General features: G+C 45.0%; 1 protein-coding gene across 2 annotated transcripts in view; it reads left to right on the forward strand.

The window, feature by feature from the left end:
* Positions 1-573: 573 nt before the first annotated feature.
* The window catches only part of LOC147893286 (F-box family protein), a 34,823-nt gene continuing 13,600 nt past the window's right edge, over positions 574-21,796 (forward strand). For both annotated transcript variants that reach the window (XM_087385907.1, XM_087385908.1), the window contains exon 1: positions 574-889. In XM_087385907.1, the coding sequence (XP_087242033.1) occupies positions 743-889 (147 nt within the window). In that variant the 5' untranslated portion in view covers positions 574-742. The remainder of the gene's footprint in view (positions 890-21,796) is intronic.

Raw genomic sequence — 21,796 nt, forward strand, 5'->3', positions numbered from 1 at the left:
ATCGCTAGGTCTCGGCATCGCAACATACTACAAAAAAAACATGGCACTTCAATACCAAGAGTCAACAGCTGAGAATGGTGCAGAATGTCTTCTCCCTATCCTTTGTGCACTGTGCCAATCAATCATAGCCATTATAAACGTCTACAAGCATCCTTCGTGCACTATCCTTCGTCTACAAGCATCCAAGAACTCCTACATCGTCCTTGCTAAATGCCCTCGAGAAGATGCTTCGTCGAAGAAATATGGACATTACAACGCTTATCGTCGGTGACTTCAACATATGCTTCCGTAAACAAGGTTCCTCCCTAGCCCGGCTAAGAGCATTTACGCAAATTCACAACATGACACAATTGATCAACGACCTGACAACAATCAATGGCGCAACCATAGATCCCATGTAGGTAGACAAGAATCCAATCAGTTGTTTCAACCCACGGACAAATTATGTCTACTGGTCCGACCACAATAGGGACAACGTTGAATATTATTCATCTTGTTTTTGTTTGAAGCCAGGAGTGCACCTTAGGGCACCCAGCCCCCCCCACACAAAGTTCCACCGTCCTTAGAGTGTCCTTAGCGCGAGAGACTTGCGAGTGTGAACGTACCCTCCAACTCGTCTTCTAGTGATGATGGTTTTAGAGCCTCTTGTTGGCATTTGCCTGCTTCGTTCTGCCCATTTTGCTTCATTTTTGCCTATCAATTCTCTACTTTGAGCATCCTCCTCCGTTTTCACCGTCTCGCCATGGTAGATTTGCCCTATCCGCTGCCCGACTCCCCGGCTCCTCCCCTTCTTCTGGTCGGGGATGACGATGATTCTTTGGCCGATTTTTTGGAGGCGGAGGTTCTCAGCCTTGATTCTGGTTCCAGCTCAGCGTATTCGGACAATGAGGTTTGCCCTCTCATTCCTTGTTGCGTCTTGCTCGTTGTTCTTTCTTAAGGATTCACACTGCTGTTGGTCACTAGGAGGCAGTAAAATTTCCTTCCTAGATTTCTTCAAAATGCCTGCAAATAACGTTTATCGTTGTAGCGAATAGGATGTGGAAGTTGGTATTCTCAGATGAGCACTTGTTCAATATCGGACTGGATTTGGGAATATTGCGTTGTTCTTTGGAATGTTGATCAAATTTCGCCATGGTATATATATTCTCCTTTATCTTTATCCATGGTACGATGATTCTTAACTCGCAGGTTGCAGGTGGGAAACCCTTCCTTGCGTCAATCGTCTTATTGACTTTGCCTGATAGGTATCAGCCACACTTTCGGTACGAGGTGCAGTATTCTTCAATTGTTTGTGCTCTGTGGATGAGCAGGATAAGTATTTTACCTTGTCCAAGTGGAAGTGCAATATCCCAAGATCTGTGTGACCTCTAGCTAAAATGGAATTTGCTGGGGACTTAGAATACCTGGTCTGCAATGACTAAGTTTCCATTTATTGATTTTGATTTCTATCACGATGCCCATTGCAGCCCCCAGATTTGTGAAAGCATCCCGCTCTTTAGAGAGCAGCAAAGCTGTCAGCTCAAAAGTGCTGAGCTTTACACAAATGTGAACCTTTTTTGTGTGGCATTCTAGTTCATGGCCTGTGGTTTTTAAATCCTCGGTTGTCATGCTGCCTGGGTAAGTGTCCTATGCAGCCATTATGCATGTAAAAGAGAATGTTATGTTGATGGTGTTGATGGAATGCAGAAGTCAGCAACCAATCATCTTGTAGTGTTCAATTGGGAGTGGAGTCAATTGTATCAAAAGAGAGGTCTTTATGGTGCATGGGAGAGTGAAGGGGTGCATTGTCATGGAAGAGTGCTCTCTAGTTTTAGAGGATGGGCAAGTGCTAAGTCCTAGACTATTTCATTTTGAGTGAGAAAAGCTACTTGATAGCAGCAAGTTGTAATCTCCCTTGGACCCCATAGTCACTTTTTGTATCTAGTATAGGACATTGGTAGGGGCACATTGATATTCAAACCCACTATTAGACTTTTCTCCTAAAGTGATTGCATTTGCTCCAAAATGAAACCTTAGAAGTTATTACCATCAAAGCTATTTCAAAAGGGCATACATTTAAGGAGTTCAAGCTTGTGTCTCTCCATCATTGTATAGTTGTAACATTGTGTTCATGGGCACATATCCCTAGATATACATGTTTATGCAATAATCATTGGTTAGGCATGGGTGGCTTCAAGTTGTGGTATTGGCTTTGGGACTGTTAAAACATGTAAATTGTAGTTTTAAGTGCTTTGTCCTATGTGGACTATGGGACCTAACCTATCCACTATCTTGTATAAATACATTTTTGTTCTCTATGATACACGTGTAAAGGTAGTTCAAACATGTGTGCATGACAGTGCATCCTCTCTCTCTCTCTCTCTATCTATCTATCTATCAATCTATGTATGTATGTATGTATGTATGTATGTATGTATGTATGTATGTATGTATGTATGTATGTATGCGTGCGTGCGTGTGTGCGTGTGTGTACGCGCGCGCGCACACACACACACACAGAGGAGAGAGAGAGAGGTGGGTGTGTGTGCGTGCGTCACACACGATTGAACATGGTGCTGAGATAGCTCTCCTCTTTAAAGGCCTTTCAATGTTAAAGCACAAGTTTCATAGAGCAAAAAGATGAGAGAAGAGTGTTGGAGCAAACCTCTCATTCACTAGACTTCAGTCTCAATTTTTGAGGAGAGAAGCTTCTCCATTATCATTGTAGTTGAACATGGTACATCCTTTGAAAAGCATTCAGATGTGGCATAGACAAATCAATCGAATTTTGAAGCGTTAGAATTGCATACACAAATTGATCACACAGATGATCTAGATACTAATCTCACATGCGAAAGTGAATGCACATCTTTTTGTTTTTTTGATGAAAGTGAAAAAGAGTTTTGCAAAAAGATGAGAGAAGAGTGTGCAAAAAGATGAGAGAAGAGTGTTAGAGCAAACCTCTCATTCACTAGACTTTAGTCTCAATTTTTGAGGAGAGAAGCTTCTCCATTATCATTGTAGTTGAACATGGTATGTCCTTTGAAAAGCGTTTAGATGTGGTATAGACGAATCAATCGAATTTTGAAGCATTAGAATTGCATACGCAAATTGATCACACGGATGATCTAGATGCAAATCTCACATGCCTAAGTGAATGCACATCTTTTTCGTTTCTTTGATGAAAGTGAAAAAGAGTTTTGGAAGTCTATCGGTCTACAACTTCGGTCCAAGGTAGCAATGTATAAAGTGAAAAGAGCATTATAATGCCAAATACATTTTTTACAATCAACAATGTGATTTGATAGAGTCTCATGCAAATGCCAAAGGAATCAACAAAATGCAAGTCAATTGCAAGTGAGTTGATTTTTAAGACATTTCAAGCTGTGAAGGCATTTTCAACTGATCCACAATTTCAGTGGATCCTATTGGAGATCACAATTAATTAATGATAGAGAACAAAAAGAGAAGAAAAGTAATACGTGGTATTGAGGAACATTCAATTTTGGAATATGGGGGAACATTCAACTTTAGAATGTAAACATATAATTATAAAAATTGACATCAGTGTCACCAAAAAACGCGTTTCGGGGCACCGAAACGCGAAGAAACGTTTCTAGACGAAACATTTCTAAGAAATGGCCGAAACGGGCAGTTAGGGCGAAACGTCTGGCTGTCAAAAAATCCGCCGCGACGGGTTTCTTTCTGAATTTGGCCGCCGTTTTCGTTTTTTCGCTCCTCTCGTGCGCCGCTCCATTGCTTGTCTTGCTCCTAGTGCCTACCATCTACTCTACCCTCTACTCTATCCTCTACTCTCCTCTACTTTCTACTCTCTACTCTACCCTCTACTCTACTCTACTCTATTCTCTACTCTAGTCTCTATGGTCTACCCTCTACTTTCCTCTACGGTCTACCCTCTACCCTCTACTCTACGGTCTACCCTACCCTCTACTCTACTCTACTCTACTCTACCCTCTACTCTATCCTCTACTCTCCTCTAGCCTCTACTCTCTACTCTACCCTCTACTTTAGAGTCTAGATTCTATCCTCTACGGTCTACGCTCTACAATCTACCTTACTCTACTCTCTACTCCCATACCATGGCCTCAAGACGTGCTGGTGGACCGAGTGGAAGCACAAAATGGGATGTATGGCAGGATACCGTTTTTATAAAGAGATATGGCACATCTGGCACGAGGAGGTCAGTATGCAAGTTTTGTGGTGACACTTTGACGGGATCTGTCCCTCGAGTTCAAGCACATTTTTTATGGATTGGAGGCCAGGGTAAGAGTGCTTGCCATGCCATTCCAGAGGGGATCTTCTCGGCATATGGAGGTACCTCATCCAAATTTGCTGAGATTCGATCCCTCCTCCATCCCGTGATCACAGATCAAGTTCTTCAAGCTAATGTGTTGGTTGAGCAGCAGAAGTTGGGCATAGAGGCAACCGTCACTCTCACATCATCCCAGTCATATACCGAGAATGTGGAGTGTTCTCACTCACAGCAGGAGGGGCATGGGTATACTCCATCTACATCGACATCACAAGTTCATGGGAGTGCCTCTACTCAGCCTCTACATGGTACCACTTCATCGGCATCCGTATCAATTGGGCTGTCCGCTATGCCATCAGCTCCTCCACGGCCTCCTGTCAAGAGGCCGCGTGGTCTAGCAGCTATCACTCCGAGAGTTACTCCTATACAGGCTGCTTGGGCACCACGCCTGAAGCAAGAGGCTGCAATTGCAGAGGAGCAGTTTTTCTACGCTTGCAATATTCCCTTCAATGTTGCAAGGACTCCTGCCTACAAGAAGTTTTATCATGCACTTGTAGCTGCTGGTAGAGCAGGAGCATCATCCCTTACACCTGCTAGTTCTGAGACTCTCCGCACCACACATTTGAAGAAGCAGGTGGGATTAATCAAGAAAGACATGGAGGGACTTAAGGAAGCTTGGAGTCGGTATGGATGCACCATAGTCTCCGATGGATGGAGTGACACGAAGAGGAGACACATGATTAATATCTTGGTCACTAGTTGTGTGGGAAGCATATTCTTGAGGGTGGTTGATGCCTCACATGCCGGCCTTCACATCATCGGAGAGTGGATATGGGGTCATATTGAGGCAGCCATCAAGGAGGTTGGTGAGGACAATGTGGTGCAAGTCATCACCGATAATGGCTCCAACTGCAAGAGAATGGGAAGTCTTCTTGAGGAGAAGTATCCCAAGATAGTATGGACACCTTGTGCCTCACACTCTCTTGATTTGATGATGGAGGATATTGGAAAGTTGCCTTGGGTGTCTAGTGTGGTCGAAAAAGCAATGCAGCTAGTGACTTATATCACTCGTAAGCCACATGCACTGGCCCTATTCAGAAGGGAGTGTAAGTGGGAGCTATTGAGACCCTCAAAGACACGCTTTGGCTACATCTTCTTGGTTCTTAGCAGGTATGATTCATGAATCATGATTCAATTTTCATCATTCAAAGATCAATTCCTCAAATTATTCATTGTTTAAATTTGTTTAAACTTTATCATTTGTAGGCTGTTTAAGACCAAAGAGAGCCTTCGTTGCATGATGACCAGTTCAGATTGGCTGGATTGGAGTGACTCAAGATTGCCTGCTGAACAAAATGTCGAGGGGATTGTCTTTGACAATCAGTTTTGGCAGGAAGCCCTTTGCATTCAGATGTCCATAGAGCCCTTGTACTTCGTGCTTCGACTCTTTGACCATGAGGGTTGTACTATGGGCTTGCTATACGAGTTCATGCTGAAGCTTCGAAAAGCAACGGAGGATTGTCCTATTGAGATCCTCAACCAGAGCAGGTACATATAAGTTGAAACTTGTAAGTTTAATACTCAGTTCTCCTAGCTCTAGCCTCTAACTTGATTCCTTTTGGTAAATTTTCAGAAAGGATGACATATTAGGGATTTGGAGGAAGAGATGGGATTGGTTTCATAGGCCAATCCACACTGTTGCACATATGCTCCATCCCTTGTGGAAGGAGCCTGCTAAATGGAATGATCGGGTGCTTGTGAACGGTGGACCCAATACATGGAGAAAGTATGCGACTCATTGGTCCAGAATAGGTGAGGTAGCATGGCGTACAAGTTTGCAGCCTGCTCACTACTAACTTCTAAGTGCTTTCAACTTTGTATTATCATTTATGATTTATCTAATTATTTATATTGTCTTCTTTTGTATTGCAAATTGCAATAGCATTGAAGAGGACATAGTGGAGTTCCGCAATGACATGGGTCATTTCTCCCGTGCAATTGCCAAGGAAAGAGACAATAGGCTGTTGGCTCTTACTTGGTGGGAGAAATTTGGGATTTTGAATCCCTCATTGCAGAACTTAGCTCTCCGCATCCTTTCGCAAGATTGCACATCAGGTCCAGATGAGAGGATATGGAGCATATGTGCAGACATACACACCAGGAAGAGAAACAAGTAAGTTCTAACTTCTTATAGTTCTTATTTATAGGCTATATAGTATAGCGTCAAGCTTGTTGAAAAACAATTCTTAAGTCGTGAGAATTGACTTCTTTATGCTTTGTAAACTATGTCAGGTTGAGCATGGAGCAGCTCAATAGGTTGGTATATGTAAATGCCAACCTACGTTTACTTGAGAAGTACAGGTCTGCAGATGGTACCGGTAGCATCGAGTGGAAGCCCAAGCAAGTCAATCCTGACAAGATTAAGCTAGAACCTGTCGACATGTCCATCATCCAGCACAGTCGAGAGAATGATGATGCTTACGAGTTCCTGCGACAGGATATGCTTCGATTCCGACGTTAGACATGTTTGATGGCTCGAGCTCGTGCACCACGACTACGTGCTGCTAGTGTTGCAAAGGATACAGGGACACCCCAGATTCGTGGTTATCGACGTCGAGCACGAGCCTCACGAGGGGGATCACAGGTATCTGTTCTTGCATCGTCATCTCGAGGACGTCGAGGCAGAGATGAGCCAGAGGAGGAGGCGGCATTGGTAGACAGTGCGGACTCAGAGGACTCAGATCAGTTGCGAGCCCCTACTTGGTTCGAGGGTGGCACTTTCTCTTCCTCCACAGAGGATGTAGATCCATCTGCTGATTCCAGTGCTGATGATGACAGTGATGAGGCAGCAGATCTTGGAGAGGGCAGTGGTCCCTAGCTCTAGAGAGTCGAGACTAGACTCTAGAGTGTACTGTGTACATTGCAGTTGTTAGCAGCTGGCTTGCAGGCGACGGGCTTTGATTATGTATACAGTTTACACCATACAGTTACCAGTATATCATTATGGCATGTTACATGTATGATGTAAACAGTAATACATAATACATTTTGTTATATTTTGAATCTTGAATCTTGAATCTTGAAATTTGACTCTGAAATTTGAATTATAAAGTTAAAAGTTTATTGTTTGAACTATGGGCCATGGCATATGCTAGCAGCCATATGCACTTGCAACTAATTAGTTAATAGTAATTTGTAAACTGGAAGATCTATGTCTTTGTAAACCTCAATCTATAGGCTGCGTGATGCATCTTTTTACTCTTTCAACTGTGTAATAACAATATGGATATCTGAGAGCTCTTTTGAGAGAGAGAGAGAGAGAGACTCTGAAGACAATTATTTATGAAGTATATTATATATATAACTTCTATAAAATATAGTATTTTTAGGCATTTCTAGACGAAACGCCTGTAAAAATCTAGAAATGTTTCTAGAAATGTTTATTGTGACACCGATTGACATACATGATTGAAAGACATAATTGCTAGTTCTCTTGGCTTGGGTCAGTATACTTGAGGGGAATTTTTTCATTGTGTAGATCCAGAAGACTCAGAAAAACATCTTAGCTTCCATGCATTTGATAGCGAAGCCATCCCTTAGTGGCACAGGTGGCACACAGAGCATCACAATGATGTACTAGTGATAGCTTACTGTGATTGGGCGAAGTTCAAGAATTTGGAGCCCGATTCTTGCCACCATTGTGCATGGACTATCTTCACGCCCAGTTCTTTGAGCTAGTTCAAGGGGCCATGGAGTTGATCAACCACTACACGAATTGCTTCATGCAAGTGGACATTCAGTTGCAAGTTTCAGACAAGAGTGAAATGAGTGTTTTCTTCACAGTTTTTGTCTGACATTCAAAAGCTCATAAACAAGGGTCGCAGACCCAAAGGTCCTCTCAACGAGAAGTATCAGGAGACCTCAAGGCAAGCGGGTTCCAAGACCAACAGCACCTTAGACAACAAGACAACAAATGAAAGTAAGTTAGGGGTTTATCCTCCAGATAGTATTGCCCTTCCATCAGCATCTTCCATAGCCTCAGGAGCAGTCTCACAGATGGCAGCAACTCAGCACAAGGGACAAACCTATGAACTGGTTCTCGAGATTCTCATGTGTTATGAACAGGTAGCTGAAAAGGTCACTATCCTTTTTCTATGGTGGAAGTTCGGAGAATTTGTTGGACACCACCAAGCTCCGTCTTCCCAACACGCTGTCGGCAATGATGCTCCAACTTTACAATGCCTTTGGGAGTGCCCAACCACCAGTTCTACCAGAGCAATAGCACCGGAAGTGAGCTGCACATGAGAGGGGTGGCACAGAAGCAACCTTCATTGTCACCCAATCAACTCTACCAGACATTATCTTGGCTGCACCATGGCTTCCTGACCATGCGCCGTAATGAATTAGTAGGACTGCAGCATTTTATACAGACGGGAACCTGGAATATTTTATGGTGCCCAACCTGACCCACCAGAAGCTAGTAGCCGGTCTATCAATGACCCAGCTCTAGCCACAAGTGTAGGCAGTGCTTGGATAGGGGTCTTCGGCTTTGCCTTCCCTTCCAGCTTCAGCAGAAAGGTGTGTCATGGGCATTGCAGCCCATGGCCTACGTGGCAGTTTTGCAGCCCTGCAGCCCACAACAACAGGACAAAGCGGGGACAAGGAGACATCAGCCTGTACGGTGGCTAAAATGTCAACAGTATAGGGCAGCTCCCACCTCTGCAGGTCGATAATATAGTATCGCATCGTTTCCAGGACTGCCACTTGGATGCGCAGCATGTAGAACAGGTGCAACAGGTAACCTGACTGCCATGTGCCAGGTCCAAGTTGGTCAAAGCTCTGCACACCTAGTTGGGTCACACATGGCCTGGTCGGCAGCCTGTCAGTGCAGTCAGGTCGGGACTTGGTCTGTAGTAGTCTCGGCCACAGACTGAGTTGGCCCCTCAGCAGACCAATTCTTATGTAAAGGGGCATTCCCCCTCGTTCCAGGATAGCAGGAGCCCCAGTAGCACCTGCATAAGTATTTCCACTTCCAGCAACAGTCTGCACAACATCTCCAGTAGCCCCAGTCGATGCAGCAATGTCAGGCTTGAACCAGCCACGCAGCGGTTCCAGGAGCTTCACAGCTGTAGCAACAGCTGTTGCAGCAGTTCCTGACCTCATAGCCTCTCCAAGAACCCTCCTCTCATGGTGACAATTCTGCCATAGTGTTTACAGCATAGCTCCAGTCATAGCCTCCGCCAAGGACAGCCTCATAGCTTCAGCATAGCCCTTGAATGGGGACTCATACGCATGCCCTCTTCGATGAGGAGACTAACAGATGTACAGAGTGGTATTATGGGTGATTGTCAAGCCCCAACATACGGAATGAAAGATAGTAGGTAGCATAACGATGATGTCCACCTCTCTCTCTCTCTCTCTCTACAATCAGCAATCCACGCTACTGCACCCATTAGTTAGTGTTAGAAACATGGTGAAGGGAGATAGAGAGAGAGAGTTAGGGTGTCAGGAAATAATGCTCAAATGAAGACATGACTAAGGCTTTCATTCATTCATCAAGTATGACAAAACAAGTGAAGTACAAGCCTTATATAGGCTACTCACTCACACACTAGCACCTAGTGCATATGGGATAAGTCCCATGATGACTCGTGGCACTCACACAAGACTCACTCACATAGACTAGTACTAGATCACCTAGTACTTCACACTAACACATCACATCACCACTCTTTGGCTATGATATCTCCAACACCCCCCTTTAGAGCAAAGAGTGTGAGTCCCAACACGCAAAGAGCAGACCGATCCCCCCTCCACCGCAATATTGCAAAGAGCAAGTCCAACTATCCAACACCTTCCGTGTGATAGTGACTTCTCAGTCAGCTTGCGACCGGCAAGGGCAAACCATCACTCGTCATCCCCCCTTACTCTGAACTGGGTGGTCAATACCATCAACCAAAGTAAAAGACAATACATGCATTTTTGGGGGACAACCCAGGGTAGAGTACCTCTTATTGACTCCAAATACATTCAATTTAGAGGGACAACTCAAGGCTGAGAACCTTTATTTGACTCAACACAAACACACATAGAACCAAGCATCATCTTCCTCCTCAGAGAGGAATAGATCATGCAATAGAGCTGATAAAGCTTCTCTTCAGGTCCAATAGATGTGGCATAAATATCCTTGGCTGAAGTAGTGAGGGCGCTACTGCTTTGTCATGTTGTTCAGCCACAGTATCAATAGAAAGCGTGTGGCATACATTCTTCCTCCCAGACAATGCTGCAAGTCTTTGCAGCGTCACAATGCTCAAATGAAGAACGTTAAAGTGGCTTTCCATAGGCTGTGAGTCTCCAAGACCAGCACAAACAGCAATCAGCTTGCTGTACCGAGATATCTCTGTATCAATTGCATCCCGCTCATATAGGCAAATAAGTCCCTGAAGAGAGTGCTTATGGATTGAAAAGACCACAGCTTTCAAATGTGGGTCTCTATATTGAAGCCGGAAAGAGGCGAAGGTAGAGACAGCATCGTAAATGGAGCGCTTGTATTCCCGTGCCCTTCTGTGCATAGAACTTCGCCTGGAGATTGCTGTCTCAGTGGCGACCTTCATGTACGTGCGTTGATGACCTGATCCAGACCACCAGCCTTTGCGTGGCTGACTGTGAATAAACGGAGGAAATAGAAAAAGGAAAGCGGCAAAGGTAAAGTCACGATTACCACAGTGGAGGCTGTGAATGCAGTAATTGCTGAGGAGAACGAATGTGCCAACACCTTGATAAGTAGCTTCTGGACCTTCAATTCGAATGGCACGTAGCCTTTGTTTCTGGAGTTCTAACGAACCAGCCTTCTCTTCGCTCCTTTGCCAGGCCCGCTTTGACACGTCAAGCTCATTCCATCGACTCTCCCTTCTACGTGGGTAAGAATCGAGATGGAACTCAAGGTTCTGCCATAGTATGGAGAGCAGCTTGTCTGAATCGCCATCCACACAAACGATAAATCGCGATGCTGCTGTGAAACTGACGAAATTGGAATCTGCCATAGCTGAGCTTGAAGAGCTGCAAGATGGCTCAAATACCCACACGTGTGCAAGCATTTGCGGCTGCTAGGTACCGACTAGTGGCTCTAGGAGGCTGTCAAAGCCCGGGTACTGCTCCAAAAGATACGAACAGAGACGGTTATGAAAGAGGCAGGCTATGGAGAGGCTCTAGGCGGGTACGAAGAGCTGAAAAGAAGAGGTGGTTAGCTATAGAGAAGGCAGAATAGAGGCAAAATAAGCTGAAAGGAAGAGTTAGCTAGAGGCGGAAATGAACAGGCTGCATAGGAGAGGCGGCTGAACAGAGTTAGGGTTAGGTGAAGAAGAAGATGACGTGGCAGAGCGCTATGGCAGGGTGAAAGCTCGGTGAATGAGGGCAGGACTAACCTGGCTCTGATGCCATGTTAGAAACATGGTGAAGGGAGATAGAGAGAGAGAGTTAGGGTGTGAGGGAATAATGCTCAAAGGAAGACATGACAAAGGCTTTCATTCATTCATCAAGTATGCATTATCATTAATTGATGTAAATGGCCACTAGTTCAGGAAAGTTCGCTATAGCTAGATGAACAAGTGCCATGGTTGGCAAGGTTACCGCCCTAAGCTAGATTTACATGTCTTCCATATCTATATTACCTTGAGGAGGTGTATTGAAACACTAGAAAAGAAGGCTTGATTGTAGATTGAACTAGTTTGTCAGGCTTTGCTGCCTTGGACTGGAGCAAAGACAACAACAATGCTTGATCCTGTTCCTCCTTTGCTTCTCAAATCCCCTGGTCTCGTTCTTTGATGGCCATCTCTGGAGGCCATTCTAGATAATCAATCATGGACAGCCCCCAGCTCAAGTAGATGTCGCCCAGATGCCATCACATGTGCTGCATCTCCTGAGAGCCTCACTATCCCAGGCTTTACTGATCGAGATGCAAAATCTGGCAGGCCCACTTGTATATCTCCTGTGCGTACATTGAAATCACCAAGGAGGAGGATGCCTTCCTGTCTGGAGAACTCTGTGATGTCATCTTATAATCGTCTCATATTGGCTTGTCCCTGTGTAGTGACCTTAAGCTCATAGGAGGATGTATTTGCAGGGAAATAACACACCGCATTGAGGACGGGCCGTGTATCCCGTAGCTGGACTTGTATCCACATATGCCGTGCATGCTCCTCTCTCCGTATTGCCGATATAGGCGTTCTCAAGTGTGATCTGAAGAGAACTGCTACTCCTCCAGAGCCTCATATCCTGCTCTCTCTCCTCATCTATCTCCTATAGTGACTCCTAGGTATATCCTGTCATTGTGGGCAGCCCCCTTTTGGGACTCCCATGTGTCTCAGTGTAGAAGATCATGTCTCTGTCGGTGTAGGTCTTTGAGAAACCCCCTGGATCAGACCAGAGGGTGTCGTCACATATTTCGCACTGCCATCCTCAACGAATTTTGTGCTCTCATCTCCTGAGTCAGACATCATCACCTGCTGTCCACCTTCTCTTCTTCCTTTTCTTCTCTGTCTGCCCTCTCTCGATTGATCACTTTCCATTTCTATATGCAGCCCATTTTCCTGCTTGTTGAGCTGCCATCATGCGTACCATTCCCTCCCTGTGGTGCTCCTGCTATAGGAGTGTGAGGTCATCATCTAAGAAAATCTTAGTGCCTTTCAGAGTGGCCCTCATGCTCATGAGGGTGGACCTATCTGTTGCTGTCCAGAGTTCCACCACGAGTGGCCTTGCTGGTGTTTCAGCCTTGTACACTCTCCAAGCTGCCTCACATGTCAGTTCACACCCATCTTGGTGAACAAAGTCTTGGCATCTGCCATTGGGGTATCTCCTACAGTGAGACCATGAACCAAGACATTTAAGGCCTTGCTGTTCCTCCTTTTATGGTCTTCTAAGGCACAAGAAATGAACTCCTTCTTGGGGGCTGCTGTTCCTTTTTTTTTTTTTCCCATTCTAGTATTGCAGCTTCCTCTTTGGTGTTTTTTTTGTGTAAATTCAGAATGTTTGCCGTGTATGGTGGCTTGCAAAGTTGCCAAATCTTTTCTGAGTTTTTCATTCTCAGATTTCAGTTCTTCCATTGCCTTGTATGCCCCTTCCGGTGCTCCTTGCATATCCCTCAATTGTTGTAGGTTCGTCCCCATAGCTTGCATCTGGTCTTTAAGACTGGTCTTTTCTGCTTCCCATGCTGCCTTTCCTTTTCCCATTCATCCCGTTTGCCCTTCTCTTTCTGCCATTCCTCTTGCATCTGCCCTCTTTAACTTCTTTATCTCAGCCAGCACTTTGTCTACATGTGCTTTCTCATTGAGCAATGCCACATTAGTGGCTTCCAGGCTATCAGCTTTGTCAATCAACACCAAACAAATCTTATGAAGATGAGAGATGATGTCAAAGATACCTTTGGGTGGTCTCCCCGCTGTGTAAGTGTTGTTGTGCAGGTGCAAGGTGGGCTGGAGCAGGTCGTATGGTCAGCACAATCCCAAAGGGTGGGCTGGAGCAGGCTTAGGCCTGCTGGGCATAGGAACAGCCCCGTGGAGGTTGGCTGTGTGGCAGGGGCCTGATACATAGTTGCCAGAAACGGCCGTTTCTTGGCGGGAAACGGAAACGGCGAAACGGAAACGGCGTTTCTTGAAGAAACGCTGTTTTGTAAAACCTGTTTTTGACCTAGACCCCCAAAATCGCGATTTTGTCGCTTGGCTCCTTTTTTTGCCGCCTCCCGCCCATTGCACTCCTTCTGTGCATCCTTGCTGCTCTCTCCACCTTCTCTAAGCTCTCTCCATCCCTCCATCCTTTGCTCTTGGACTCTCCATCCCGTTTTCCTCGGACCTCCATCCTTCTCTCTCCATCCTCTTCATCCTTCTCTCCATCCTGCAAGCTGCAACTTGGCAGCTTGCTCTCCATCCCATCCATCCTTCTTCTCTCCATCCTCTCTTTAATCTTACCTGTAACCTCTCCATCTTCCTCTCCATCCTCCTTCACTTCTATCTCTGATCCTCCAGGCTCCTTCCACCTCTCCATCCTCTTTTACCTCTGAGCTCTCCATCCTCCTCCTACCTCTCCATCCTTTCTCACTTGTGACCTCTCCATCCTCCTTCTCACCTCTCCATCCTCCTCAATGCCGAGAGATGCTTATTGGGTCCATGTCTCCCTCCTAGATAGTTATAAAGGAGGCGCTGGCTCCAAGAAGTGGAGATGCAACTATTGCGGCATAAGCAAAACGGGGTCTGTCACACGGGTGAAAGACCATCTAGCAGGTGTTTCCAGCAAGGATGTAGGACCTTGTGAGTTCGTGCCTACTCCAGTGAAAGGTGGCCTAACAGAATGGAAGCGTGTGCGTATGGCAGCCTTGGCTGCAAAAATTGGAGGGCAAGGGCTGCAAGATGAAGAAGAGGCTGCTGACACTGAGCCATTGGATGATGCTAGTACATTGGGTTCTGCAAAGAGAAGTAGAGGGGCATCAACTACATCGAGCGCGGGTCCTAGTGCTACAAGAACACCCTTGCCACATGGATCAATTAGTGTGGATGCTAGTGCGGGAAAAAGAGGATCACTGCAAAGGTCTAGCATTCAAGCACGCTTGCAAAAGCAAGCAGTGAAGGAGGCCACTAGTGAGCTCACAAAGCTCTTCATACAGTGTGCAATACCCTTTCATGTGGCGAAGACTACACGATGGAGGAAGGCCATGAGAGCCGTAAGCCGCATTGGGTATGAATGGGAAGGGCCTACATATGAGGCCTTGCGGACAAGAGAGCTAAGAAGAGAGAGGGAACGTGTGGAAGACCAAATGAAGCCCTTGGAAGAGACTTGGAAAAAATATGGATGCACACTCTTATGCGATGGATGGTCAGATGCACGCAAGAGGAACGTGTACAATATTTTAGTGTCTTCTTGCAAGGGAACCATGTTCTTGAGAGCCATAGACGCTTCCACTGCAGGTACAGTGATTACAGGGTTGTATATTTGGGAGCATTTACGGGCAGCCATTATGGAGATAGGTGTTGAGCATGTGGTGCAGGTGGTGATAGATAATGGCAGCAATTGTGTGTCAATGGGTGCCATGTTAGAAGATGAGTTCCCTAAGATTGTGGGGACACCTCGTGCCTCACATTGCCTTGATCTTTTGATCGAGGACCTAGGGAAGATACCTTGGATTAATGCCATCTTCTCCACAGCCTGCAGTATCGTGAAGTTTGTCACGAAGAGACCCAAAGTCCTCAACATCTATTGGGCTTACAATGACCTTGAGCTATTGAAACCTCCAGCCACAAGGTTTGCTTACATGTTCATAGTGGTGGAGAGGCTTGTGCGAGTGCGCCAAGGCTTGTTGCGCACGGTTGTGTCTCGGGAGTGGGGAGATTGGGATGATAGAGGCCAAGCAAAGTCTATCAAATTTTTCCGCATGATCATGGATGAGTCTTGGTGGAATGAGGCGGAGGCATTAATCAAATTGATTAATCCCATCTACACGGTGCTTCGCATCACGGACATGGAGGGAAGCACATTAGGGCTCTTGTACGAGTTTATGGACAAGATTGGAGAGGCCCTCAACAGAAACACTTCCCTATCGCCTGATAAGTAAGACTTTTTACTTTTGTAATATGTATAAGTATTGCAGTTACTAAATTGCAATTTGTTATCATGAAGTCGGAATTTTGAGATATATATTATGTATGTACTATAGTAAGACTTTTTACTTTTGTAATATGTATAATTATTGCAGTTACTAAATTGCAATTTGTTATCATGAAGTCTGGAATTTTCAGATATATATTATGTATGTACTATTATCTATAGTCTATGAATTTTACACGCATAATGCATTCCAATTTCTTGTGGCATGATTTAGGGTTGAGTCCATCCGTGCTATATGGAATAAGTGGTGGAATTGGTTCCACCGCCCAATCCATGCGGTGGCACATGTATTGCATCCCCTCTGGCGCAGTCAAGAGCAATATGAGAATGACGAGTTGGAGGAGGGGATGCAACAGTATCTACAAAATTGGACGGGTGGTGACTTGGAGATGCAACGAAGAATGGAGGATGAACTTCTATTGTTCTGCAATCACAGCCTCTCCTTTGGTCGACCTACGGCTAGGCTCCGAGAGACACAGTTGCAGCCTGTCTTTTGGTGGGAGAAATATGGCAACTGTACTCCTACTTTGGTAAGAGACAAGTTACAACGCCACTAGTTAGAGCTTAGTCGTTAAGTAATTTGAAGTTTTATCTACTACAAATATGTTTAAAGTTATCAACTTCCTGATACTTATCTCTGCTTAATTGGCTTATGGCAGAAATGCCTGGCTATACGTGTTCTCTCACAGGACTGCAGTTCCGGTCATTGTGAGAGGAACTGGAGCATTTGGGTCCTCTTTCACACAAAGAAGAGGAACAGATTGAGCACGGCTCAATTGGAGCAGTTGGTGTTTTGTCATTGCAACCTCCGTCTCCTTGAGTTCGCCGCCGGCTGCCCCGAACCTCGCCAAGTGAATGTAGACAAGGTGGACGTGGAGAAGATGAAGGCCATACCAGATATCCCACGGGAGGAACTGGACATATACACCATGTTGTATGAGGAGCTGTCAGCACTAGCACACCACACACGATCATACACTCAACCATCTAGAGATGGTGCTAGTACTTCAGTTGCACCCGATGGTCCTGATCCTGATGTTGATGATTCTTCTTCAGACAGTGACACATATGCCTCAAGCTCATCTGAGGAGGCAGAGGATGACGATAACGAGGAGTCCATGGATGATGCAGATGATCAGTAGTGATGTACCTTGGTCCTTGTCACTTGACTACGACTGTACAGACTACAGTGCTAGCCTACTCCTAGTCATGACACTTCAGATGCATCATGCGTGCAGCCTGCAGGCTGCAGCATGATGCATCTTGATTCCTAGACTATGTTATTTCTTTTTTTATGATAGTAGATACAGTACTTACTACTGAGTATACTTTGGACCTTGGTGTCAGGTGGCAGCTGCTTTTTTTTATATCATCCATGGGTGCTTTTATTTTGAGTCTTGCATGACTCATGAGTCATGATCATGAAATTTGTGGATCATGAATCATGATCATCTATGGAGTCTGGACATTGGATGCTTTCAAGTTTCAAGTTTCAACTTGTGTGCTAAGTTTAAAGTACTTCAAACTTCTAAATTTCAGATTCTTGTAATGCCAAACTTGTTAGTCATGATACATGTTGATTTCAGATTATTGAAGCATCATTCCATAATTTAGAATCATAGAGGCATGAATGATGCATTGATGCTTGAAGCTTCAAGTATAGATAATTGTATTATGTATGATTTGCACTCTATTGATAATTATATTATGTATAAAAAATAAATTTTTATACATAAATTGTATCATATTGCCGTTTCTTCCGTTTCCGTTTTGGCGGGGACTGGAAACTCCGTTTCTTCCGTTTCTGTTTCGGCTGGTAACTATGGCCTGATAGTAGCTTGCGCTGCTAGAGAGGTCTGCGAAGAGGGAGGCGGGGTGGAGCCTTGCACTGGAATGTAGTGGCGGGTGGGCTAGGACAGCCCAGAGAGAGAGAGAGAGAGAGAGAGAGAGAGAGAGAGAGAGAGAAAGAGATGTATTAATGTCCGCGGGAGGCCTCGCGGGCCTATGGGACAAAGTACAAAGTACACCAAAAGGGAAGAATTCACAAATAAAAAGCTCAATAGCTTGAGCAAAAATCAAGTACAAATTTGAAGTAGGCTGATAGTTGGGACTCAGAAATTGAGACCCGGCACTATGGTGGCTCGTCTATGAGCAGTGAAAATGTCTCGGATCTATGTCTGTCGGGCTGTCTCATACTGTGGTACCCCTTGTCTCGGGCGGTCTCCTCTGAGGTAAGTTGTGATAGGTCGGACCTCACTAGAGTGTGCTCTAGTCGCTCTCTGTGTCGCAGATGGCCTTTGCATCTCTCTCTCTCTCTCTCTCTCAGTAATCTAGTCTGCCCGCATATCAACTAGCTCTCCTTCTCCACCCCGTTGTGTCTTGGAGCTGGACTGAAATTCCATAAAAATCTGTGACACATCGCTGTGCCTGGTCGGCCTCTGTATCTTGTGGTCTTGTGACCCCCTGCTGCTCTCTTATCTGTCGTAGTAGAGTCTCCCTGTGTCAGCGCATCTCAAGCAAATAGAGCCCAATGCAGACCTGGTCATATAAGTCTCCCTATGTCGGTGCGTCTCAATCGTGATGGTGGGCTGAAGCTGCTTCCATCTTGGTAGAGGCAATAGTATAATCCCTTGATCTCATAGTAGGCTAGGCAGGCTCCTCTGTCTCAATCACTCCCAGTGAGCATAGCATGCAAATCTGTTGCTCTCTAGGTATACGTGCTGTTCTCCTTGTCTCAATCCTTAGTGATGGGATGAAACCGGCTCTGTCCAATGGTGTTCCTCAATGCATGCGAGACTCCTCTGTGTTGGGGTAAGTATGATCAAGGGCTTGCTCTATGGTGCATGTGTGCATCTAGGGGAGTCACATGTGTGTTTGTGTGTGTTGTAAAGGCACATCAAGTGCTATGATGTGTCTAGCGTGTGACCTAAGTGATGATGTAAGACAAAGGCAATCCCACTGATGTAGGGATTGATTCCCACTGATGTAGGGGCTGATTGCCACTATGTAGGGAAGGTATTACCTTCTCCCCTTTTCTATAAGAGAGAGTCCTCTCTCTCACAATCATAATAGAGATCTACCATCTTTCTTTCATTGTGCTCTCATACCTCTTGCAAGATGCATCTATTCTATCCTACGGGATTCTACATTTGGTATCAGAGCTTTAGGTTCTAGATCTAGCCTAGCCTAGCATTAGATACTATCTCAAGCATAAAGTACAAGTTTCTTCATCTTCTCCATTTTCCTCCTTCTTCCCAAAATCTTTGAGAGCTCTGTTCTCTGCTTACAAACGACCATTGCCCAAACCCTCTGAGCTTCAAACTCCTCTTGTATGGGCGAACTTCCAGCTGCAAGCTTTTGGTGAAATTTCGACTGTATGTGAAACACCAACACTCACACTCCTTGATGCCTTTTCTTGCAATGCGACTTGCTGGAGCAGCCATTCCAAAATTCCTCTGAGCCAAGCTTGCACAACAGTATGAGCTAGCTCCTGTCCAGATTCGAAGGGAAATGGTCCACCAGGGAGGGAGAAACAGCAAAAAAACCAGTCGACTTTCAAGCTGCTGGCTATGGCGACGTGACACGGCATTTCGCCTCTCCTCCTCAGTGGCTCTTCTCTGGTATACCAGCTTTGTTTCTACCTAGAAAGCCCTCTTTTCTTTGCTTTGAAGAGTGAGATACAAGCCCTTCAAGTTCAGGCCTCTGTTTTGGACAGTTTTGACATGGTTGTGAGTTTGATGCTACATTAGATGCTACTTTAGCATTTCTGATGTTTTAAAGTGTTGAATAGCTTCAGTACAACTATGGCTACAGCTGTGCTTTAAGTTGCTACACCTGGATTTGCTTGGAATGCTTTCATTTAGCCACCTCTATGAAGCATGCAAGTGAAAGCATCATTTCCATTATGTTTTGTAGTATGGAATTTGGTTACAAGTCTTTGCTACTCTAAATGCTTAAGCTCTTCAACTCTTTCTAGCCTTGTAAGAGAGTAGACACTGCCCATTTTGGGTTAGACCCTCTCATGGCTACCATCTTGAATATGGATAAGTTCAATGGTAAAGGCTTTCACACATGGCAGATGAAGATTAAGTTTACATTGATGAGGGAAAACCTCTGGGGGCTTGTCAAACCTGCTTCAACTACTTCTTCAATAGCCTCTAATGCTGGAGAATCCTCAGCTCCGACACATCCGGCAAGAGATCCTGCTAGAGAGGAGAAAGCCTATGGCATCATTGCCCTTGGCTTAGGAGATGACTATATTCATCACATTTCTGATTTAGAGTCTCCTTCTGAAGCTTGGCAGAAGCTTGACATTATTTTTGGTGCTAGCTCTCACATCTCAAAATTGTCACTTAAGATTGCTTTCTTTGAATTGAAGATGGCTAGTGGCACTCCTTTGGCTGCCCATGTCAATCATATGCGAGTCTCATGACTCAACTTGCTTCTATCAACTCTCCAATCACTATAGATGATGCAATGGCAGTATTGCTCAAAAGTATGCCTGAAGATTATGATCATGTTGTTAACACTCTGAAAAATCTTTCTAATCCTACTCTTGAAGGTCTTATTACTGCTCTTCAAGAAGAAGAAAGGCACATGGAACTCCGGAGAGGCAATGATACAGCCTACCAGAGAGGCAATGACACAGCCTATGCCATAAAAATTCAGAAGGGCAAGTTTTCACCTTGCAAACATTGTGGGAGGACTAATCACCTCTCAAAAGATTGCTTTGTGGCAAAAACAATCACCATGAAAAGTATTGTAAAGCCAAAAAGGAAGCAACTACAAAGTCAGAAATTGCCAATCTACTTTCATTTGATGAGTCTCCACATGATGAAGACTATGCTTTTTAGGCACTTTGTTTTTTTGTTTATCATCACTTGGTCAAATTTTGAGGTTCTTTGCCTGGAGTAGTACTCCAAAAAGAATATGTAAATCACCTCTGGTCACCATATGATGTAGGCCATGTGATATGTGTTTTGACTATCCCATTTCTGTGAAACTCACACCCTTGGGAACCCTTGCTAGCATGAGATCCTAGCCATAGATTAATCCTTGACCACCATGAGATGGCATGAGAAACTATGAGACTAGATGTATCCTTGACACTGCAAGAGGCAATCCCTTGAGGGGGGTTTGTTGGGGTAAGTATGATCAAGGGCTTGCTCTATGGTGCATGTGTGCATCTAGGGGAGTCACATGTGTGTTTGTGTGTGTTGTAAAGGCACATCAAGTGCTATGATGTGTCTAGTGTGTGACCTAAGTGATGATGTAAGACAAAGGCAATCCCACTGATGTAGGGATTGATTCCCACTGATGTAGGGGCTGATTGCCACTATGTAGGGAAGGTATTACCTTCTCCCCTTTTCTATAAGAGAGAGTCCTCTCTCTCACAATCATAATAGAGATCTACCATCTTTCTTTCATTGTGCTCTCACACCTCTTGCAAGATGCATCTATTCTATTCTATACTCTGTCCTCCAGATGTTGGGGTCTGATGATGAATCCCTCCTTCGATACTCTCAGGAAGTGGTCACGGTAGAACTAGGTCTTGGTGGGGAGCTCTTGATCTCCCCCCCAAGTTCGAGATGTGTGGAGCTAGAGGAGATCTAAGCGTAATATGGTTAATCTCATTTCGTGGGATCGACTCAGGCGTGCATCCATGCTATACTGAAAGAGAGGAAGTCTGTCCATCTGAATCTTGTGCCTGGCAGACCATGTGGATATATGTGCATACCATGTGTCTGCTCCGCTCTCTGCTAGTCGTCTGGATGACTCCAGGGCCAACTTGGTAGTCTCCATCGAGGCAAGTCCCAAACTCTAATCTTATCTCATGTGGAACTGAGGGCTTACTCCGAATCATCTTGATCCCATCGTGACTTGTAGCCGCTC

The sequence above is a fragment of the Dipteris shenzhenensis genome, chromosome 15 (assembly GCF_047967505.1).
Source record: "Dipteris shenzhenensis isolate YYH24624 ecotype China chromosome 15, Dip_SZ_1.0, whole genome shotgun sequence".
NCBI lineage: Eukaryota > Viridiplantae > Streptophyta > Polypodiopsida > Gleicheniales > Dipteridaceae > Dipteris > Dipteris shenzhenensis.